This window comes from Quercus suber, unplaced genomic scaffold (genome assembly GCF_002906115.3).
Source record: "Quercus suber isolate HL8 unplaced genomic scaffold, Cork oak 2.0 scaffold_132, whole genome shotgun sequence".
Classification (NCBI taxonomy): Eukaryota; Viridiplantae; Streptophyta; class Magnoliopsida; order Fagales; family Fagaceae; genus Quercus; species Quercus suber.
The window spans coordinates 1213108-1236866 of NW_027069595.1; the positions used below are offsets into that span (position 1 = coordinate 1213108).

The 23759-nt window shown below is 32.6% G+C and overlaps 3 protein-coding genes and 2 long non-coding RNA genes across 8 annotated transcripts; all 5 read left to right on the plus strand.

The window, feature by feature from the left end:
- The first annotated feature begins 2196 nt into the window (after window positions 1–2196).
- Window positions 2197–3962, plus strand: LOC112036001 (mavicyanin). The gene is made up of 2 exons (XM_024068816.2): window positions 2197–2380; window positions 3601–3962. The coding sequence occupies exons 1-2, from the start codon at window positions 2197–2199 to the stop codon at window positions 3960–3962; spliced, it is 546 nt and encodes a 181-aa protein (XP_023924584.1).
- Window positions 3963–7929: 3967 nt separating this feature from the next.
- LOC112036086 (ribosome-recycling factor, chloroplastic) lies at window positions 7930–11490 on the plus strand. The gene is made up of 5 exons (XM_065776291.1): window positions 7930–8257; window positions 8793–8880; window positions 8999–9094; window positions 10388–10485; window positions 10793–11490. The coding sequence occupies exons 1-5, from the start codon at window positions 8166–8168 to the stop codon at window positions 10908–10910; spliced, it is 492 nt and encodes a 163-aa protein (XP_065632363.1). The 5' UTR covers window positions 7930–8165; the 3' UTR covers window positions 10911–11490.
- Window positions 11491–11592: 102 nt separating this feature from the next.
- On the plus strand, window positions 11593–12255 carry LOC136068775 (uncharacterized). The gene is made up of 2 exons (XR_010630097.1): window positions 11593–11732; window positions 11922–12255. It is a non-coding gene; the product is annotated as an uncharacterized LOC136068775 (long non-coding RNA).
- Window positions 12256–12916: 661 nt separating this feature from the next.
- LOC112000378 (TMV resistance protein N-like) lies at window positions 12917–16792 on the plus strand. 4 transcript variants are annotated; one of them, XM_065776414.1, is made up of 4 exons: window positions 13112–13198; window positions 14025–14118; window positions 14448–15485; window positions 15793–16792. In XM_065776414.1, the coding sequence occupies exons 3-4, from the start codon at window positions 14679–14681 to the stop codon at window positions 16771–16773; spliced, it is 1788 nt and encodes a 595-aa protein (XP_065632486.1). In that variant the 5' UTR covers window positions 13112–13198; window positions 14025–14118; window positions 14448–14678; the 3' UTR covers window positions 16774–16792. The 4 variants fall into 4 exon arrangements, with proteins under 4 accessions (XP_023888263.1, XP_065632486.1, XP_065632487.1 ...); XM_065776415.1 differs by having other exon boundaries at window positions 14448–14562; XM_024032495.2 differs by having other exon boundaries at window positions 12917–14118; window positions 14296–14562.
- Window positions 16793–18166: 1374 nt separating this feature from the next.
- LOC136068776 (uncharacterized) lies at window positions 18167–21442 on the plus strand. The gene is made up of 4 exons (XR_010630098.1): window positions 18167–18418; window positions 20385–20435; window positions 20512–20739; window positions 21181–21442. It is a non-coding gene; the product is annotated as an uncharacterized LOC136068776 (long non-coding RNA).
- Window positions 21443–23759: the final 2317 nt, after the last annotated feature.

The window sequence follows — 23759 nt, forward strand, 5'->3', positions numbered from 1 at the left end:
TTTTATAATTTTAAAGATAGAAAGAAATCAGTCCATAGCTAATGCCGATGTGTCCGTTAAATAATAAATATTATGCTAATTTGTTTATCACATTTGTCGATTTTTGGCAAAAACATTATTTTGATTAATAAATATTTTAAAGTTACAGTTAATTTGATATTTACATTTTAATAACAGTCAATTTAGTTATTTATATCTTCGACTTACCACTAATTTAGTTATTACAGTTATCTCACTGACGGATTTTGCTTCCATGACAAACGGATAGTTAACATGTCTAATATTAAAATATAAAATAATATGCTGACATGTCTAAATTTTATTGGCCACGTCAATTCTTGCGTAGGCCAAAAAAAAAAAAAAAAAAAAGGCCCGCAAATCAACTTTTAAAAATGCTTGTCTTTTTCTTTACCTTTTTTTGCTTTTATTTTTGTTACAATTTTTTAACCAAACAGAGTTTCTTTTTTATCTTACCAATTTTCTTTTTTCTCTTCTTATAATTTCTTGGTAAACAAACAGACTTTTCTTTCTTGCAATTTCTTTCGTATCGTAACAGTGATCAGGTCCAACAATGGCATATCAAGTATCAACACAGATTACATTAATTCTAACTTTGTTTGGCTTTCAATCACAGCAAATCTTATGCCATTAAGTTTAAACTATAATCCAAAATCAAACAAATCCCTAAACCCAGCGCCTCGATACAACAATCCAATAAACTCAGATTCACAACAAACCCAACGGTGCAGCAGCACAATCCCAGATCCAGCTTATTCCAAGTCGAAGCCTCAACTCAGTTCCTAGAGTTAGCCCAACCTTACGAATCATCTCCAACCAGATCCACCAAACCCAAACTTGCCGATTTCACTCCCAACTCAGAGATTCCTAATCTCTTCTCCAAAATCGTCTATTCTGGATTTCGTTCTTAAGGATCATGATGTAGGCGTTGAAAGTTGTGGACTAAAGAGACTTGTCGAGTTGTTGCGACGGAGGCAGTAGATGGACGGCAATGGGCAACTCAAATAGTGGTTGCAAAGAAGGCTTGGGGATGGAGTCAATGGTGTATGGACTAACTCTGCCGATCGTTCAGAAATGAGTACTGAGAATAATGAAGGCAGAAGACAGGGAAAGAGAAACTAAAGAATAAGGCCCGTTTGGTTTGAATTTTCAAACATCCTTTTTTAGTTTTTAAACAGTATTTTACGTATTTTAACACATTTTTTTACCCACACGTATTTCAAAAAACTACAAATAATAATTTTTAAACTACTCTACTAAACATCTCTTAAAGTTGCAGAGATTGTGGGAGAGTTGAGAAAATAAAAAAAATTTCGTTTGGTTAAAAAGATTATAAGAAAATTTTTTTAAAAAAAAGGTCAATAAAAGCTGACGTGGCTTTTTTTTGCTAGGTAAGAACTGATGTCGCCAGTATAATTTATACACGTTAGCATATCATTTTATATTTTAATATTAAACATGCAAATTGTGTAAACTATTTGTTACGTAAGTAATTTTCATTAGTGAGTTAACAGAAAGAATTAAATTAGTTGTAAGTTAAAAATATGAGAGATTAAATTGACTGTTATCAAAATGTAAGGATTAAATTGACTGTAACCCAAAATGTAGAGACCAAAACAGTGTTTTCGACTTTGATAAACACAACAAATTTCATGCAATTTCTTTATTTATTTTTAATGATGTTCATACTCTAAACATAAAATGGGTGACCTGTACAGACAATGTACAATAACATCTCATTTAAATAAAGTGTGATATATCATTTAAATAGAAGTCACTAATTTTTTTTATTTTTTATTTTTTATAATTTGATAATTGCAATAACAGATAAAGAATTTAAGGCCTAGAAATTTTGTGAAAATTTTAAAAGATGTTAGTTGAACAACAAAACTCTCATTAAATTCATACATTTACTAAAGTCATGTAAAGTATACTTCCTGCACGGCACAAACACAATGTTAATGACATTATTTTTAAAATTTTATAAATATCATGATCAAAATTTAACTTTAATACAGGGTATGTAGAAAAAAAAAAAAAAAAAAGACTTGTCAGCTTAGTACTTCCTGTAGAACAAACACTCTTTAAATTAATGGTCACGCTGGAATCCTTTCACAATTTCTCACTCACCTATCCTTTTGATATCTCTCTCTCTCTCTCTTCATTGGGTTGTTAGCCATGGCTTTGGTGGCTAAAAGAGAACTGGTTTGCTTTTTCTTGATGATGATGATCATGACTTTCTCTGGGGCCTGCATGGCTGCTACTTACAATGTGGGAGACTCTGCTGGATGGACTATCCAAATCCCTGTTGATTATACCAAGTGGTCTTCCACCAACAACTTCCATGTTGATGACAAAATCGGTGAGTTACCTCTCTTCTTATCCCGCCTTTTTGTTTTGTTATTTTCCTCTTCTGATATATATTGATTTTGTTCTCGTTTTTCCACTCTTCTATGTGAAAACTTGTTTGGGTTTGATATGTGCAAAACCATGTCTTAAAATTTGCCAATACATTTGGTTCATAATTGCTTCACACTACTATTACACGTAATGTTTTTTTGAAAAAAATTTACATACAAACCAGTTTATTAGTGAAGATCAATAAAACCCTCTCGTGATTGGTTTTTTTTAATAAATCTCATGGCCTATTTAACGAGTCACTTCACTTTTTAAATAATACATGTAATGATTTTAACTTTTAAAGATATGTAATGTGTTATAGGAAAATTTTGACTAATAATTAAATACATCATTTTGTAACATATATATATATATATATAATTAAACATACGTACACAAAATAGTCCATTTTAACTAGATCAAAAGTAAATATTACCTTTATATCTAGAGTTTTATTGTTTGAGCAAGTTGTAAAAAAAATGTGTGAATTATTTTTTTTTTTTTTTTTTGAGAATGAAATTGTGTATGTAGATTTACTAAAATCATAGAATAATCCCACCTTCCCCCTCTAAAATCATAGAGTCCTTGTATTGGTATAGTAGTTCACCATAGCCATCCAGAAAATTTCAACCTACACTTTTGGACCTAGCTTTGCATGTGCCAGAGTGAACAAGTACTTCAGTCAGATTTTCTGTTATTAGAAATATTTCTATGCTTTCACTTCCAGTTATCTGGCACCCTAATTATTGCTGTGAGACACACTTTCGTCCTGATCTGATGAGATAACAAGATGTGCTAAATATGCAAAGATTGATTTGTTTAATTTTGTATTGAGGAGTACAGTTTAAGTTAATCATTGAGCTACAGTATATGTTAATGATAACCATTCATTAGACCTGTAAATTGTGAGTAGATTATTTACTTGATTTTTATGCAAACTCAAACATTTTCACTAGTATGATTAATTGATTTACAGTTTTTCTCCTAGGAAGGATCGCATCTTATGTAAAGAGTCTTTGAATTAAATCTTAGGACGTGCCTCAATTTGAAATTGGAAAACATAGAAAAATTGTCCTGTTAGCATGTTTAATGAATTTTTCATCCAGGATTTTTCAGCTATAATTTTGTTCTTGAAATGGTCATCTCTGTATTTATCACTTAATGTTATGTATTAACATGCAGTTTTTACATATAATAAGCAATTCCACAATGTGTTGCAAGTGACCCATCAAAATTTCCAGTCTTGCAATGCAACTTCTCCAATTGCCTCCTACACCTCTGGCTCCGACTCCATCACCCTAAAAAGCCCCGGCAACTTCTATTATCTCTGTGGCGTACCTGGCCACTGCCAAGCCGGTCAGAAGGTTCCAATCAAGGTCATCACAGCTTCAGCAAGTCCAAGCTTAGCTCCTACTGAATCAGCTCTATCAGGCTCACCTTCTGCTTTCATGGCACCTAGCCCATCTCCAAGCAGTGCTCCAATTATCCAGTCTTCCAAGTTTTGGTTGGCTGTGACTGCTCTTGCATTTTATCTTATTGGTTAGCTTATTAGTGTAAAAGTCATTATGTCTACTAATAATTTGGGATTGTATTACCATATATCTGTTGGGATTGATGGCCACTTTCATATGCATGATATAAGTTAACACGTAATACCTTGCACTTTAAATGGATAGAGAATTTCAATGGAATATGTCACTGTAGACAGGGAAAATTCCCGACCTATCACAAGTTGACACGTCACACTACTAAGTCCACAAAATATGGCCAATTACAAAGCGCCACGTATTGCTGCTAGGTTTTGCTATCACTACTCAGAAATCAACAGAAATTTGTCAAGTGTCATGCAAAAACCAATCACACATCACCGCACGTGTAAGCGATGACATAATCAGCTTCACACGTGTAAACGATGACATAATCAGCCTCGCACGTGTAAGCGATGACATAAGCGGACCAATCAAGCTCTGCCACGTGTCACCAATCAAGCTCCGCCACGTGTCACTTACCTACCCCTAAACTCCTATAAATAGAAGCCTTTAAAAGTTGATTTGCGGGCCTTTTTTTTTTTTTTTTTTTGGGCTACGCAAGAATTGACGTGGCCAATAAAATTTAGACATGTCAGCATATTATTTTATATTTTAATATTAGACATGTTAACTATCCGTTTGTCATGGAAGCAAAATCCGTCAGTGAGATAACTGTAATAACTAAATTAGTGGTAAGTCGAAGATATAAATAACTAAATTGACTGTTATTAAAATGTAAATATCAAATTAACTGTAACTTTAAAATATTTATTAATCAAAATAATGTTTTTGCCAAAAATCGACAAATGTGATAAACAAATTAGCATAATATTTATTATTTAACGGACACATCGGCATTAGCTATGGACTGATTTCTTTCTATCTTTAAAATTATAAAATACAATTCACCTTTTTCTTGGGGGTGTTGGTTTGATTTAGATGATGAATTGGAAAAGACACTATTTTTGGGGCAATAATTGAATAAGGGCCAAGGCCCAGCTTGAACTATGGTTGGGCTAGTTTCAATCTGATTGGTTAATAGGTCCACTGGCCTAGCCTGGCTGAAACTTCAAAGGGCCCAGGTTTATTTTTGTGATTTATGTACTCCTTACGTTGTCTTTTACCATGCTTGATATTAGCTACCAAACAGATGAAAATAATGTATCAGGTACAATAACGTATAAGCTGATGTAAGAGAAAGGAATTGAAAGCAAAGCGAGGAATACATAACAGTCCACCTAGATATATTTTATAGGGTTACAAATTTATAATCGAATCAAGCCAATCCAAGTCAAATAGTGAAGGACCAAGCTTGGATTGATTAGAATAATGAAATGTTTAGACTATAAACTTTGCTCGAGTTTGGGTTGAGATTACATAAAATGTTTGAATTTGGGCTTGTCAAATATAACGAATTTTATTTCTAAATAACAATAAATATTAAAAAATTTAGTTAGTTGTCACGGCGGAAAAGAAAGTTGAAAAGTAGTATCTCGAGTGTCTAAAACTCGAATTCTAAGATAAAACTCGAGTTTTTAAGTCTCGATTTGTAAGTGAATGGGTAAAATGTGGAGAAAAAATCAACATAAAAATCGAGTTTTAAAGACTCGAGTTCTATAAAACGCCGCTATAGGGTTTTAAAACGTCACTATAGGGCTTAAAAACGCCACTATAGGGCTCCCTGATTTAGAAAAAATTTTGCAGAAAAACGCCACTATAGGGCTTTAAAATGTCACTATAGGGATTAAAAACGCCACTATAGGACTCTCTGAACAAACTTATAAAAATTTTTTTGCAGGAAAACGCTGCTATAGGGCTTTAAAACGTCACTATAGGACTTAAAAATGCCACTATAGGAACTCGAGTTTCTAAAACTTAAGATCTTTATGGCATTTTCAGTCCCAAAATGCTCACAAAGCGAGTCTTTGGGACTTGAGTTTTAATATGGATCTCGAGTTTCTAAAACTCGAGATGCTATTTTTCTTAAAACTTTAAACCGTTGCCTAACTTACTACATACTTGCCCAATTCACTGTTAGTCTACTCATTCCCCCCAAATATAACTAAATAGCTTGAGCTCAACTTAAATTTACTTGATTTATTAGTCAATTCAAACTTGAGTTTAATGTCAAGTACTTGAGCTTAAGGTCATGTATATTATCATGCTTTTAAAATAAGCAAATCAAGCAAATAATCTAAAAACCTCAATTAGTCAAAGATTAGCTGATGTATACCAAACTCACAAAACCATAGTATTTACAAGAGCATGGCTTAATGAGATATATGTACAATTCAACTATGAGGCTATGGTTCTAATAAATATCTAAAATAATAAAATTCATAACAAAACTACAATAATTATTATTTTTTTATACAAGATAGAAATTCTACTTTAACATAATTTAAGTATATGTGTGTGTGAAACTCCTTCTTAGAGACTTGAATCCTAACCCTTGCCCCTCACACCCCACAAAAGCATTTATACTTGTGAAGTGACCATCGCACCAAGCGTGTGCGATGGTAAACTATAATTAATTAATAATTCACACATTTAGAGAGAGAGAGAGAGAGAGATGTACATTTTGTATAGATGATTAAGTAAGGTAAGATCACTATCGCCAAGTTTTATTTGAAAAAAAAAAAAAATAAAAAAAAAAAAACCTTATCCTCAAGTTTTAGTTTAACTTGTATTACATTTTAATGTGTGAAAAAAAAATAATATACTAGCACTTTAAAAAAAAAAAGAAAAAAAAAGAGTTTCAACTTATAACGTTTCCTGATCATAATTCTTTATCACTAGACCAAAATTAAAATTTATGTTGCATTTGACATTAGCTTAAATTTTTTTTTTATTATTATTTTTATTATTTAGTTTATTTTTGCTATTATTTATGGGTCCTATTGCACATTTTTGTACTATTAATGAGTTCCAATGTACTATTTCAGCTACTTTTTAGCTTTATATGCAGTACTTTCAACAAAAAAGGTTTTAGTTTCAGCTAAATAAGTTGCTCCTAATGGACTTTTAGTATTTAAAAATTATATGACATAGAAAATAACGTATGGGCTGATGTAAAAAACAAAACAATTGAATGAAAAGAGAGAAATGCACAACCGTCACACCTAGATATATTTTATTAGGTTAAAAATTTATAATCAGCCAAGCCAAGACAAATAGTGAATGATCAAGTTTGGCTTGATTAAAATAATAAAATGTTTAAATTTCAAACTTTTATCGAACTTGAGTTGGACTCACATTAAAATTTTGAATTTGACTTGTCAAATAATTGAGTAGCTTGAGCTCAATCGGAAATTACTTGATTTATTAGTCAATCTGAACTTAAGCTCAAACTCGAGTTCAAGCAAATAATCTAAAAGCCTCCATTAATCAAGATTAGTTGTTATATAGCAAACTCACAAAACCATAACATTTACAAGAGCATGTTTCAATGAGATATGTAAAATTCAATTTTGAGACTATGGTTCCAATAAATATCTTAAAAAAAATTCATAATAAACTATAATTAATTAGTAATTATCACAAATTGAAAGAGAGATAGAGATCACCCTCAAGTTTTATTTATTTATTTTTACAAGATAGAAATTCTACTCTAGTCTAATCTAAGTGTATATTTATGTGAAGCTCCTTCTTGTAGACTTGAACCCCGACCTTTACTCCTCACACTCCCACAAGCACTTGTACTTGTAGAGTGACCATTACACTGAGAATGTGCAGTAGTGATCTCCCTCAAATTTTAGTTTAACTTATATTACATTCCTTTTTTTTGAGAAAAACATTCCTAAGCTAACTCTTAATATTTAATATTGAAAAGTTATATGACCAAAAAAAAAAAAAAAAACCTCAAATGGAAAACTGTGTTTTTTTTTTTTTCGGTAAAAACTATGCACAAAATTGACATTGTACCCTTTAAAAAGTTTTATTTAATTTACATTATTTGAAATCCTGAACCGGCACAGGACATATAATCTAACCGGTGTTCTGGGTCACTTCATCCTGATAACCAAACAAACCCATGAAAAAAAAAAATTCTTATCCACAAACCCAAAATCCACACTCCCTCTTCTTCTTCTTCCTTCAGAGAACCAAAGCTTTGTTCATATTTCCAACTCTGCCCCCACAATCAGAACGCTCACTCACTCTATCTTTAACTAAAGATAGAAACTTTGCTAAGCTTCTCTCTCTCTCTTCTGAGTGTTCATGGCGACATCGTTTTGTCCAACGACCCCTGTACGGTCCATCCTTCAACCCCAGCAAAACCCTCCCAAAACCCTCCTCTTTCTTCGTGGTATGTAACCCTTTAACCTTTTTCTTAGTTGTATTTTACTTAAATGTGTACATGCTTTAGAAAATGTTAGTGATTCATAGAGGTTTGTGGGTTGTTTTTGCTAATGTGAATGCAAATTTTGAAATTTGGTCGAATTTCTAAATGACACTTTTGGAGTTATTTAAGTCTGGGGTTTGTTTAGAATGTTAAAGTTTAGTTTTTTTAATTGTGAAAGCTAAATGGGTATTGGTTTTATTGCCTGGAGAGTGGTTTGTGATTGAATATTTTTAACAGGTNCTAGCTCAATTGGCACCTCCTCCCCTTGCAAGTGCTAGGTGGAGGGTGAGGTCATGTGTAATTTACAAATAATAATAATAAAAAGACTGGGTTGTAAGATTGCATATGGCTATGGATGTGGCTGTTCTTGGAATTTAAGAGCATAAAAATGGTAATTTGCTTTTGAAATGATGGGCCATGTTAGGATGTATAGCATTGCTATTCTGCTTGATGCAATTGGTCTGAGTTAATGGTCGGTTGATGTGTTATTTGGTGACCTACTGATGCTGTGAATTGTTCAGAAGAGGAGTTGTGAGGGCTGCAACTATTGAAGAAATTGAAGCACAAAAATCATTGATTGAGAAAGATTCTGTAAGTGTCTCCGATGGTTCATTACAAGATGTTGCATGTGGCTAGGTTGTAAGATTAAAATCTGACTGTTTCATAATATTGGAAAAATGTATTCTTGATGTTGTTGGTTGTTTTTCAGAAAGGAAGGATGGAAAAAACTATTGATACAGTTCGATCAAATTTCAATTCGATAAGGACAGGGAGATCAAACCCAGCCATGCTAGATAAAATTGAGGTATGAATCTAGATGCAGGATTGTTAGTTTTGTTATTAGGTCTTATGTACATCTGCATTTGAAAGATTTCCAGGCAAATTTTGTTTAGAACACAGCGACAACATTTCAAAAACCATTGCTACAAAGGTTAATGAGTGGCACTCAATTTTATACTGGTCTGGAGCATGATATGATATGAAGGTCAACAGATTGAAAATGTTTAATTTTTTTATCATGAATGCTGTCAGAAAACTATATGAGGCATTCCCATTGAGACAATCCATGCTGTTTTTTTGCTGGGTTTTGAACCATGACCTCACACTCCGCCCATTATTGTGGGAGGAAAAACTGCATTTAAGTCAAAGCTTGTTGGCATAATCCATGCTAATATATGGTTGTGTTCTGAATATGAAGAGTGAATGGAGCATGTGTTCATGAACCAAAGATATTGACTTATCATACTTCTTCTTTTTTGAAGCACTATTTACTCTGTGTTGAGTTTATGGATTTGAGTTCTATGTTTGTAGTTCCTTTGGTATTGTATATTTAATACCATATACTTCATGTTTAAAACTTGGGAGCAAAAGATTGGTTTAATCCCACTCTGAGTTTCATTTCAAGGCCTCCTGCAGTTGGGCCTGGGATGCTCAATTGTTTCACCATTTCATAGGGAAACCTTTATCACCTAAGAATCTAGAATTGACTCTAGTAAACATAAGGAATGAGTGTGTAACTGATGTACAACACTGGAAGCCATCATTCCTCTAAGGAAATAGTTTTCAGGTTTAAAACCGACAGGTTTTTATTGCTATGGGTATTTACTGCAAATCTTGCATCAATTGCTTTCATTTCTCTTCTTTTTCTTCCTTTTTTGTTAATTTAATATATATTATATATATATATATTCTCTCAAATGCACTTATCCAAAAAAAAAAAAAAAAAAAAAATCTCAAATGAGGAGAAGTTCCAAAATCTCAAGCTGATTCTAGCATTGCAATAGTTTTTGGTGGTTTAGTTTTGCAATAGTTGTCATTTCTGCATATAGCATAATTTCTCTTGTAAGTGGCAATCAATGGGAGATTTTCAGAAATAAATGTATGGGGGAGCCACCGCATCCATTGCTTAATATGACATAGTATTTTGGGTCAACTTTAAAAAAAATAAAAAATCATAGGTCTGCGTATGTGGTTCTATAAAAAAAGGAGGTGACTTCTGCAAAAAAGGTTGCAGAAGTGCAAAATCATCACTTGTAATTTATTAATGGTTAAGTAATTACCTTTATTTTAGATTAGCTATAACCCCATGCTTTTCTAGGTGGAATATTATGGAAGTCCAGTTAGCTTGAAGAGCATAGCTCAAATCAGTACTCCCGATGCAAGTTCTCTCTTGGTTCAGCCGTATGACAAATCCAGGTATTCTATAAACTAAAGGACATAAAATGGTTGTTGAGGAAGATCGAAACATTCTCCATTTAATTTTATGTGATAAATACATGTATACTAGTAAGTAAGAACTAAGACTAAAATTTTCTCTGATTCTCGTAAATTAATATGCTAGTGAATCTTCCATAAATTTTTTACAACCAAAGGTGATCTAATTGTCCAATTATTTTGAGTTATAGAGCATTGACATCTTGCATTGCTGGACTGGCCCATGAAATCTTTCATATGATCTCTCTTTGACAATCTATTTTACTTTTTGATATGTTATGTTTGTCAGCTTAAAGGCTATAGAGAAGGCCATAGTGGGCTCTGATCTTGGTATGACTCCAAACAACGATGGAGAAGTGATAAGATTGACTCTCCCTCAACTTACATCAGAAAGGAGGAAGGTATAGTCTGTTGGCTTTGATCCCGTTGCATGTAATTCTATGTCTTTTTATGCCATAGGCCCATAAGTCTATTTTCTATATCCAATTAATATGATATCTCAGCTGAAATATTACTTTTACCTCTTTGTTCTTCTGATTTTTCCTGGATGTTGGGTGCTATACTGCAGTCAATTCATTCTATCTTGTGTTGCTCCTTGGAGCTCCATATCCTTACTGTCTCACCTGCATGACATTTTTGCATCTAACATATAATGTTCTCTCTGCATGTACATTAACTTCAAGTACCATGCTTTGAAATGAGTTAGATGATTGAATCATATTTAGACTTTCTGTACTTTGTCATGAGTCATGACTTGAGCTTTATGTTAATTGTTTGGAATTAATCACACGAGGCCTGCTCTACTGTTCTGCTTCAAAGGTTCAGTTCTTCTAGAACTTTTCTCGGTTTAGCACTTGTTTTGTGATATGTTTATGTATCCTTTGAAAGGCTTTTGTTTGTTTGGTTTTTTTTATTTTTTTTATAATAATTATTTTATAATGAATTTACATGCAAAAAATGCTTTATATTCTTGAAAATAGTGGTGGTTAGTAGTAATTGATGAAAGAAATTCTACTTTCTTTAATTTGATATAAATTAAAAAAAATATATATATATATATATATAGACGCACACATTTCTTTTTCTATTTTACTTTTTGATATGTTATGTTTGTCAGCTTAAAGGCTATAGAGAAGGCCATAGTGGGCTCTGATCTTGGTATGACTCCAAACAACGATGGAGAAGTGATAAGATTGACTCTCCCTCAACTTACATCAGAAAAGAGGAAGGTATAGTCTGTTGGCTTTGATCCCTTTGCATGTAATTCTATGTCTTTTTATGCCATAAGCTCATAAGTCTATTTTCTATATCCAATTAATATGAAATCTCAGTTGAAATATTACTTTTTCCTCTTTGTTCTTCTGATTTTTCCTGGATTTTTCTGATTTTTCCTTTGCTTTGTTTTACTTTTCATGCAGGAGAAAAAGCTCTCTGAAGACATTGCGAAGGACTTGTCAAGTGATTTGTAGGTAACTTGATGCTTTTGAAACTTCACAAACATGGGATCAACATGGAGCTTCCCCTCATTCAGCATCCACAGGGACCTGATCAAGATAGGCTTTCTTTTGTATTAAATAGTATGATCACATGCTTTTTGTATGGAGCTTCCCCTCATTAAGAGGAAGACTAGTATAGATCTTGTCATAATTCTAGTTGTTTAAGTTTAAAACGAGGTTTAATTTCAGGATTTCTTTGTATATTCTATATTTTAAAGTTTGAACTTATATGAATTTTTATCTTTCAAATGATCAATTTTTAGTAATTATTGTACTATCAAAACATGATAGTTAAAAAAAATTATATAAAATAATTAAAAATATATAAATAATAAAATATTTCAAAAATTATATAAATATTATCACCAATGACATAAAAATTTGGCCATAAATAATTTTATAGCGACGACAAAGTCTCTCGCAATTTATAGAATAGCGATGCCACTTAACACCTTGCAAAAACATTTTAAGCGACAGCTAAATGTCGTCACTATTATTCATAACTGATTGCAAGGGGTTAAAAGCCCTCACAAATAAATTTTAGCGACGACATTAATTGTCTCTAAAAAGTATGTTGTTAATTTGAAATTCGCAAATAACTAATTGCGAGGGTATAAAGGTCTTCACAAATAGTTATTAACGATGACTACTTGCTCTCGCTAAAAATAAGTCGTCGACTTTTCTCATTGTTTGGTAATATATTTACGAAGGCGAATTTGTTCAGTAACGACAGTAAATTGCCCTCGTAAATTATCTATTTGCGAAGGCATGGTCGCAAAATCTCTTTTAGCAACAAAAACAAATACGACGGCCTTCGAGGGTCACATGCCCTCGCTAATAGTCTTTTGCGACGATATTTGAATTTTTGCAAGGGCATTTTACCCTCGCTAGTAGACTCTTTTCTTGTAGTGATTGTAATGCACAACTTGAACATCTTGAATTTAGTTCAAGTTTATATTTCTATTTTCTAGTCTAGCTCATTATGTGTTTTCAATTCTTGTTAATTGGCAGCTATCCTGAATTCAAATTTATTGAAGGAATTGTTGAAGAGATCTCAAGTGCCATATTGAGGGACACACCACTATATGTTGCTAAATATCCAGTTGGAATAAATCCTCGCGTAAAGGCCATAGAATTACTTTTAGATATTGAGTCAGATGGAGTACACGTGGTAGGAATATATGGCCCTGGTGGAGTTGGTAAGACAACAATAGCAAAAGCTACTTATAATAGAATTTTTAATCAATTTGAAGGAAGTTGCTTTCTAGAGAATATTAGAGACAAATCAAGAACAAATGATGGCATAACCAATCTACAAAAGACACTTCTTTTTGAGACCCTAGGAGATACAAATTTGAATATGGCCAATGCATCTCATGGAATCAATGAAATAGAGAGAAGGCTTAACAAAAAGAGGATTCTTGTAATTCTTGATGATGTGAATGAATTGGACCAAATAGAGAAATTATTAGGAAAATGTGATTGGTTTGCTTCTAGAAGTAGAATCATTATAACAACAAGAGACAAACACTTGCTAGCTACTCTTGGAGAAGGTCATTCATCCTACAAGGTTAAGGAATTAGATGAACATGAAGCTTTTGAACTCTTTAGTAAACATGCTTTCCAAAAAAAACAACCCGTGGAAGATTATTTAGAAATTGTAAACCAAGTTATACATTATGCCAAAGGCCTTCCATTAGCTCTAGTAGTAATGGGTGCTGATTTATGTGGAAGAACTAAACATGAATGGAAAATTATGTTAGATAAATATGAAAGAATACCTAATAAAAATATTCAAGGTATACTCAAAATAAGTTATGAAGGATTGGACGAAATTGAACAGGATATTTTCCTTGATATTGCATGTTTCTTCAAGGGACTCCAAAAGCATTATGTTGTAGATGTACTAGATGCTTGTGATTTATGCCCAGATTATGGTATTCAAAAACTTATTGATAAGTGCCTCATAACTTTGGGTGAATGTAATGAATTGTTGATGCATGACTTGCTACAACAAATGGGTAGGGAAATTGTTCGTCAAGAATCACCAAAAAAGCCCGGAAAACGTAGCAGACTATGGAGTTCTAAAGATGTTCTTGAAGTACTAAATGAAAATACGGTATGAGTTATTTTGATTCATTTTTTCTTTTTCTTTTTTTCCTATCACATGGAAGATGTATTGGTTTTTCCTTTTTAATTTGGAAGAATATTTAAGTTTATCAATTGATTTTGTTTAAAATTTAATATTTGTTATACTTTTGTGTATTATTATTCACTTAATGCCTTTTCTAATTAGGGGTCGGATAAAATTCAAGGCATAATATTATGCTCACCAGAAAACGTGCAATTAAAAGCAGACTTTCTTAAAAAGATGAAAAATCTTAGATTGCTTATAATTAGTAATGTACACGTTTGTGGAGGCATTGAATATCTTCCCAATGGATTAAGGTTGCTTGATTGGAGTGAATTTCCTTTCTCTTCCTTGCCAACCACATTTCATCCTCAAAAACTCGTTGCACTCAAAATGCCACAAAGCCACATCAAGCTGGACAAGCCTTTCAAGGTATTATTATTAGTATTTGTTAATTATTATTTCTCTAAACTAAATTTTGAAGTTGGTTGAAGCTATATTTATATTTTACTTTTTTTGTGAGGTTACAGTTCGAAAGCTTGACTTATATGGATTTCAGTTCTTGTCAAGAGATTGAGATGTTGCCTGACTTGTCAATGGCCACACCAAACCTAAAGTGTTTGCTTTCTCGTCAGTGTAAAAGTTTAGTTGAGGTTCATGAGTCTGTTGGATGTCTTGATAAGCTTATAGCATGGGACCTTGAGGGTTGCACTAAACTTAGAAGTCTTCCAAGGTTGCTCAAGATGAAATCTCTTTTGTATCTTTGTCTTTTTAACTGCTCAAGCCTTGAGAACTTTCCTGAGATTTCACAAGAAATGGGAAGTTTAGTGTTTTTAGATGTGAATAAGACTGCTATTACAAAGTTGCCTCAATCGTTTGGAAATCTCACTAGGCTTGAGCAGTTACTCCTAGGTTCTAAAGACCAATTGGTACATCTTCCAATTAGCATTTATGACTTGCAAAATCTTTGTGAGCTCACTATATATGGCAGTGCTGAATTTCCAAGGGCTGTGAGGACCAATAGACAACCGCAATGTAATTCTTATGGTGGATTGTCCAAAGATGGTTTTTGGAGGTTGAATAAACTAAGTCTTCATGGGTTTTCAATTCCTTCAGAATTAGATTTTGTTTTGACTTCTTGCTGTACCCTCTCTTTGAAACAATTATATATATATCCAAGCAATGTAGCTACACTCCCAGAAAGCATTATTAGATTTGATAGATTACATACACTTTGTATTAAGGGGTGTGCTAAGCTTGTGAAAATTCCAAGGCTTCCACAAAGTATAACAAAAGTAGATGCGTCAAGCTGCCTCTTGTTGGATTCACAATCATCAAGAAAATTATTGATTCAGGTCTCTCTCTCTCTCTCTCTCTCTCTCTCTCTCTCTCTCATAAAGATATACAAGAAGTTCTAGGAATACTACCAATTTTACTGTATACATCTTACAAACTGGTGTGCATCACAGAAAAGCAATTTAAACATTATATATATGTTGTTAAATGACACCAACCACATTTGTTGTCACTCCAGTCTATAAAGATTTTCTAGTAAAATTGATGGTAAGCTTAACATTTTCCAAGAAGCAATTATGGTTACCTTCCCAAGTACATTACTGGTTTGCTAAATTGTAGTTTCTTAAATTCTCTTATTGTATGCAGTTTGGAGAAAAGTTAGGGCTTCCACAAGATATAGCATGTTTAGGTTTGGGAAGCAACATATCAATGGATCCACAGTCATCTAGCGGATTGTCACTTCAGATTGACCTCCCTTCATTTCTCAGCACCTCTGAGTTCATTGTATTTAAGAAGGTGTACTTCAAATCTGAAAGCTTGCATGTTAATTCTGATGGTGAGGATACTAGATGTGAATATGAAATCATAGTACCAGGAAATAAGGTTCCAAAGTGGTTCAACCATCAAAGTATTGAAAGTTTTATATCATTCTCCATTGGTCCAGAATTTCCAACAATTTCTCTTTGTCTTGCTTTTGGATTGCTGGATGATGTTCTCTACGAATATCTTTGTGATGTCAACATTTCCATCAATGGTACTAAACAAGAGCTTAAAGTGAGACTCTTTGATGCGATTAGGTGTGATCATCTTTGGTTTTACTATAGACCTCATAGCTCATTGCAGCCGCTATTTCAAGACTTGAATCTAGGTGATAGAAATCACGTTGAGATTTCATGTAAAATCTCTCATTGGACTAGTAAGCCTAGACAAGTTGTTCCTATCATTAAAAGGTTGGGTGTCCATGTAGAATGCACATGTCCTCCTCAAAATTCCCACAACAACTATGAAGGAGTCCAACCTCGATTCTATCAAATTTCAAAGAGAATTGTGCACCGACGGCTCAGACCATTTCTTTGCCAAGGTCCAGGTTTTATTCTACGTAGACTGTACCATACGTTGTGCCCAACTTGGAGTACTTCTCGTCAGCCATTACTAAAAGCACACAAAATAAAAAAAAACAGCAGCAAGAAAAATATGCCACTTGGTGAACCAAAATCACAAAAGAGGAGTCGTGCTGCATTAAACATCACCAATGTTTCAAAGATAGAGGATATGCCACTTGGTGAGCAAAAAATTCAAAACCAATTCGAAGTAAGAATGAGAACAAAGAGAACGAGAACCTCTTAATCAAAATTTGAAGAAATATGCCAAGGTACCACAATGAAAATTTTGAAATAATTTTCTTTTGTGTTGTCCCTGTTCTGTTACAACTGCATTGTTTAATGTCAAGATGTGTCTTCTCTTTTATTTTTTTCGATAGTATAGATATGTCTCCTTTAGTTGCATTGTTTCATTCTTGTAGGTGTCTTTGTCACTTCTCTACCTCTCTCTCTAAATGAACAAGCTTATTCTTGTGGAGGTATAAACCCAATTCTAAAGGACACTGATTCAAAGAAAAAGCAGAATTACTGAAAGTAGTAATTTAATTTGTTACAGAATTCAATTTCTTTTAATTGTAAAAGTTTTCAAAATCCAACTCCAAAAAATTCATTATGTTTTTTTGTAACTTACCAATTCTAATTTCTTTGATTGCTTAAACATCATTGATTTGCATTAATTCTATTTCTGGTATGATTGTTTTGGTTTTTCACAATATGATTAGTAGCTTGAAGTTAATGTATGTGCAGCATTGGAGCTCCAACTAAGAGGCCATCTCCCTTCCTTATTGCTCCTTTTAAAGAAGGAGAGGGGGGGCGGGCGGGGGTGGGTGGCTTCAGCAGTTTCCTTGGCCAATTGAGGCCTTGATGCCATGCTTATGATCACCTGCCTAGACTTTTGCGTAGGAATTCCAATGTTGATTTTCCTTAGCAAGTTTTTTGTGAAGTGGATAAGTTTGTTGTTTTATCTTTCTTCTTTTTTTTCAGATTTACAACTTGCCTAAATATAGTCATACTATTTCACAATCTGCTTAAAGAATTATGTTCTTGCATTTACATAATGTAATGGCCAGATTGTTGCTTTGTATGAAAAGGATATGGGGGCAGGTGACTGGTCACTTCTAGAGGTTGGCCTCCAACCTGATTCAAACAAATGTGTAATGATGCTCCTGCTTAGTTAAAAATCATAAGCATGGAGCAGTTACTGGTCGAATGTGTTCTTAATACACTTTCTGCTTCACTTGCTTGCCTTAGAGCTCATTCCTAGGCCCTTTCTTTATATTAAAACTTTGCAGGCTTTGAACTAACAATTTTTTATTCTGTTTTATGATGTATATTCCTTTTTCTTGTGCTAACCTGCTGCCCAATATTTTCTTAATGTGCATTATATGTTCTTCTCCTAGTTGACTTTTGAAGTAAAAGTTTCTATCTTTGCAGACTAACTTGGAGTACTCTTTTTCTTTTAAAGGCTTAAGGCTAAGCCGAAGAGAGTTTTAATGGCTTGATCCAGGATAAAAAAAAGGGAAAAGAAAGACAAACATTTGTGCAGTTGGTGATTCCTCTTTCCATTCAATATTTATATTTGCACTTACTAGTTGTTAATAATTTTGAGAAATTCAGAAGTTTGCTAATTAGCACATGTATCAAGATTTAAATTACTATTGTGTATTTAAGTACTATGTATGATTGTTTCTGATGAAATTCATTTGTGGGGCATCGAATTATATCAGGTTCTTTGATCTTCTCCTATTCAACTCCTCTTCATACTAATCTCCTCTGTTTGAGGCACCAAGCAATCACACCGGATCACCACTTCATGACCATTGAATTTGACAAGACCCAAAGCCAACAAGCTGTTTCCTCCATATTTTCATCCATTCCAAGGGGATTTAAAGGTGAGTTTTCATCTCTCTTGATTGCTTATATTCCATGATTGAGGGAAGTAGTTTGATAGTGGTATACTAGAGTTTGAGTGGTTTCTAGGAGTGGGTATGGCCAGATTTTAGGGAGTCATTGGATGTCAAGTATGTGATTTCCTATTATATTTTAGAATAAATACAAGTATATGGTGAATTAGGGAGAAATTTTATTAAACAGATAAAATTGAGAATGGAAGCCCAATATAGTGAAGTGAATGAAAGTTAACGCTTGTAGCTTTAATTTAAATCAAACCTCATTTTTTCAGGAAAAAAAAATGAAACCTATCACCTTACATGAATATTAATAAATTTTGAATTAAGATTGTAAGTTGTTTTCATTTGAGGTCAGACTTTTGGAATTTATAGGCACCTAGGTTTGTTAGATCCAAACTTTGCTACTAAAGTTGAAATTCCTGTTCTTTTTTTTTTCTTTTTTTTCATTTGGAAGGGTTGGGGAGGGGAGCATTCATGTTGAGATGAATTTTCTTTGATATTTAGGTAGGTTGGATCTCAGTTGGATAATATTATTGTTTCATGTATATTACAAAGTGCTGTATGATTCTGTAGTTTGTAACCCTTGATGGCAAGGAAATATGTGCAAAAGTTTGTCAAGTTTCAGATTGATATTCTTGATGTAAAATAAAAAATTTCATACAAGTGCCAAATTCAGGCTTAGGTCCTTTCATATGGCAGTTTTTCACATTTCCTTTTCAATACACACTAGTTTTGAAATGTATTATGTGGGTGAGATGAGTATGTGAGGGTCCCTTTTCCTTTAGGTAAAAATGCAGGCCTTTTTTTTTTAAGAGAGGGGGGGGGGGGGGGGGGTGGGGGGGGGGGGGGTGTTGTTGGGGTGAATAACATTTGATAGCTTCTTTGTATTTGCTTAACAGAATTGTCCATGGGGAAAAATGGACTTCATCTTGTGTCTCCAATGTGACATTCTCAGTTCTTGTTAACAAATTCCTAACTGGCTTCTTCAGCAATATGTACATCTAAGTAAAGGGATCCTGGAGGCACTCTAATTATGTTTCCAGGTGGGAAAGGAAGTGGTGCTTTCAAACTTTGTTAAAGATTATCCTATCATCTTCTGTTGGAGATATACAACTGAGTTAAGTTATATTAGTTATCTACTTCTAGGCTTCGAGATGTTCCCAAATTAAAAAAATGAATGTGGGTTCATGTGTTCTAGGTTGTAAGGTAGTTTCTCTTCCTACGCCAATTTAAATTTGAAGTTGGTACTACGAATTTTTTAAAGGTAGTTTAGAAGTGTCCTGCCTTGGATCCACTTTTTGTCATTCCTAATAATACCCTTTCAAATAGCTTTAGTTAATGTTTGCGGACATGCAATTTGCAATCCTGTTAGCTAGTCAATGATAAGGAAGAGCTTATTTGGTTTAGTTCAAACTTATCAATATGGATACTTACTAGAAACTTTGAGTTGGCAACGTAATGGGAAAGGCAGGGGAGGTGTGCATATGAATAAAAATGTGCTTGAAGTTTCATGCATTAAGCCAAGATGTAGTTATCTTTGCTTGTACTGGAAATTGAAAATAATTTTTGTTCTTTTTCACTATCAATGTGAATTGCTCTTCATTCTTAGTGTGCATTTGGGAAGCGCACCCACGTCTGCGTTTACGTTTCCTTCTTTTTTTTTTAAGACCAACACACGGTCCCATGAACAGTGCACCAAGGCATATGAATAGTAAAAAAGAGTGAACAGTAAATTTATTATTATTTTTTTTTTATTTTATTGTTTTCAGTTTTCAATTTTCAGCAAAATAAGTGGTATCTAAAAAGATTCTTATTCCTACTAGTTCAATTTTTGGCTTTACAATATTCTAATTATAGGAGATTTTTGGATGCTGATGACCTTTGATTATCTGCACCCAGATTGCATGGCATCTGTGTTTCGGTTAAGTTATTTGTGGGTTTTGTGCAGCATCAATTCTGTTCAAGAATGGAAAATCAGCGTATGAGGATATCTTCAGAGGTACACACAATGTTCTTCTGGCTTTGTTATTTAGGTGGCACTAAGAATGAAAGACAATTGTTGTGATATTATGCAGATTGATGTCATTTATAGGAGAAAAAAGAAAGCAAGAGAGAGAGAGAGAGAGAAGGGGTTTAAGAGAGAGGATGGAATGACAGGAACAAGGCCTTGAAAAGTCATTACAATAGTTTGTGGACTCAATTCAAAGATGTAAGGATCAATCTTGGTCAAAATGGATTTTCTTGTGATGGTACTAAACAAATGGTGTTAGACTGTCATCACGTTTTTTGATGCCTGCATAAAGGTACATTAGTTTTCTGTTCATGTTTTCATTTAATATCTACCTTTGGGGTGATAGTGAATTGACAAAATATATCACATGCAACAACAGATTGAAGATACAGCTAATCAATTCATGTTATAGACAATGGCATTCATGGAGTGAATATTGGTGTGTGTAACCAGAATCATAATTATCATAACACACAAAACAAGCAGCATCACTGTTCTGTGAATTCAATATTACACCATTCATCATAGTCTTAACAGAAAGTAATTATATCTCAAACATAGTTTGGACTGTTCTTTGGTAGCTAATCATCTTCATCTTTTACAATTTGAAGTAGCTTTATGTGGCCTCATGATTTTATTTCTTTCCATGAGACATGCACTTCCCATTGTGCACATAGCTTATTATGCTAACTTACTTTCTTTTTCTGGTGTATTTGCAAACTTCCATGAGCAGTGAATAAAAACATCAATTGTTCTATGCCCTGCCACCTCATTGATGGTTATTACATCAGAAATCTCCTTCAAATCTTCTTTGGTGAGCTTCACTCTAAAGGAACCGATATTGGCATCAAGATTTTTAATTTTTGTAGTCCCTACAAATCCATGAGAAATGTTAAAAAATGTATCAGCTATAAGCAATAAATCTTAGTTCAAGACACTCCGTAAAAAATTAGTACAAGTTGTGATATACACAGTACTACTACTAAGGTGTTGTTATCTTTGGACCCAAGGATACCCCAACACCAACACACCCCCCCCCCTTGACATGAAGGAAGTTTATTAACTTCCTATCTTATCTATACAAAATATAATAATGAAAGCTTTGCAATCAATTTTACAAAACTCTTGTTGTGCCACATCATTTGCATCTTTTCTTACTTTTATTTTTTTGCAATTTTCACTTTATTCAACTTTTCATTTTCTTCAATCAATGTATTCTTAGTTCAATCTTTCAGCTCCTCTAATCATTGTCTTCTTAAAATTTTCATTCGATTCCCTTTATGGATTTTTAATTTTCTCCTCTATATGTTCTTAAATTCTACCATTTCACTTTGTTCAACTTTTTATCTACTTCAACCCTTCTTCTTCTACCTTAATTTCATATAAATTTCTTATTGCTTCCATTCCACCTCTCTTCTATTCCTTCCAAGTTGTCCACGACAAAAAGGTCATACTCTCTCTCTCTCTTTGATTTTGTTTCTCTTTTCTGGTGGATTTTTGTTGTTACAACCACTTTTTTTCTTCTACAAATGGTTCTTTTGTTATTGTTGATTTAATTGTCACATCACATTTCTTTCTCTTTTGGAAAATTTGTATCGGCTTCATGCATATTTAGGTGTTTTGGTATTCCAATTCCCAGTCACACTTTTTTTCTTTATCTCTTTGATTTGATTTATTTGGATTAATAATTAGTTAGTTGTTTTGCAAGTTATATTTTTTTTTTTTAGGGTTCTATTTAGATGTTAAACTATGAGACTTTACTCTGTTTTGTTTATTTTTTAATCATTTTGTGTGGAAAATTTTATGATTTTGTAGAGAACGTAATCTCAATAGTTGAATTAGAAGTATTTTATAGTACCACTTATTAAGACAAAAGCAAAGGTTAGTCAAAGAAAAATAGTTGAATTAGTTACATGTTTTAGCTCGAATTTGCAATTTATGCGGTGAAAAAATAGATTATCAATATCAAATTATTTTCCTAATCGGTTTAGTTAATCATTGTTGAGCAACAATTGATATGGCATTTTGTTGTTTGCAAAGCTTCTTCATATGGAATGATTATGTTTTGATTCAGCGTATATTTACAAACATATTGAGATAAGAAATGTATTCAAAAAGAGAGATCATGATCATACTTTGTATACTTCAAAGAGATAAATTGGTTTGAAATTAAAGATAACATTAAAATAAAGGATTACAAGTTGAAGTTTTTTGAATGGTGGGAACTGGGAAGATACTATTTTTCTCTTTCCTTTCTAACTATAATGTTTGGAAAAACTTTATCCTCATTACATTCTATCATTAGTGAATTGGCTCATAATATGAGTAGATGGAAATTTTAATATAAAAAAAAGTGAAATATACATGTGTGTGTGTGTATATATATATGTATGTGTGTGTGCAAGGGCGTAGTTAGGAATTTCCAATGGGGGAGCCAGATTATACATTCATATGCTAGCCGTTATTTTATAATATATATATATATATATATATATAATTATCAATTAAAAAAAAAAAAAATAATATATATATAATATTTCTTAACTCAAATGAATATATCAAAATTATTTATTTTGCTATAAAGATGTACAAAATATTTTAATGAAGAATTTAGCATCTCCCATCAAAGTTACGCTTTGAAAATGATCTTTCATTGAATAAAATCATCCATTATCATGCATCTCCTTAATCTTTAATAAAATGGTTAAAAAATAATCTAGAAAAAATCATATAATTTTATGTTAATTAATAATCCCTCTAATGTATGGCTTCCACTTCCTATATTTAACTATTCCTTTAAGCACAATAAAAAAAAAAAAAAAAAATTATCTTTAGTCTTAATCAACCATAACAACCAATTGAAATTTAAGCAGATAAAATATATATTTTTAATACTATATATAGCATACGTATTTATTAAAATCATTATACATAACTTGAGAAGATTCTACTGTAAAAGGGAAATTTTAGAAAAATATATATCTTCTCTTTGCAACAAACACAAATTATCTTCTATGAACAAACCACTATTAGAACAACTTATTTGGCACGAAAATTCAACCCAAAAGAAAACAAATCAATTTGAAAAAAAAAAAGATATATGATGATGATGAGAGAAAATATATCCAATTTAAAAGAAAAAAAAAATTATGATGATGATGAGAGAGAAGTAAAGGGTGAAGTTTAAAGATTAAAGAGAAGAAGAAGAACAAAAAAAAAAAAAAAAACTCACTAAAGCCCAGTACATGTTTCCAGTGAGTTTCTTTTCTTTGCCCCTCATGATCATGGTTTTTAGTGGACTTTTAGTGTGTT

Coding starts and splice junctions, on each gene's coding strand:
- LOC112036001 (XM_024068816.2), top strand. CDS start 2,197: ATGGCTTTGGTGGCTAAAAGAGAACTGGTTTGCTTTTTCTTGATGATG. Junction 2,381..3,600: donor CCATGTTGATGACAAAATCG/GTGAGTTACCTC, acceptor ATTAACATGCAG/TTTTTACATATAATAAGCAA.
- LOC112036086 (XM_065776291.1), top strand. CDS start 8,166: ATGGCGACATCGTTTTGTCCAACGACCCCTGTACGGTCCATCCTTCAA. Junction 8,258..8,792: donor CTCCTCTTTCTTCGTGGTAT/GTAACCCTTTAA, acceptor GGTGACCTACTG/ATGCTGTGAATTGTTCAGAA. Junction 9,095..10,387: donor CCATGCTAGATAAAATTGAG/GTATGAATCTAG, acceptor ATGCTTTTCTAG/GTGGAATATTATGGAAGTCC.
- LOC112000378 (XM_024032495.2), top strand. CDS start 12,982: ATGTGTTTTCAATTCTTGTTAATTGGCAGCTATCCTGAATTCAAATTT. Junction 14,119..14,295: donor AAGTACTAAATGAAAATACG/GTATGAGTTATT, acceptor TTTTCTAATTAG/GGGTCGGATAAAATTCAAGG. Junction 14,563..15,792: donor AGCTGGACAAGCCTTTCAAG/GTATTATTATTA, acceptor TATTGTATGCAG/TTTGGAGAAAAGTTAGGGCT.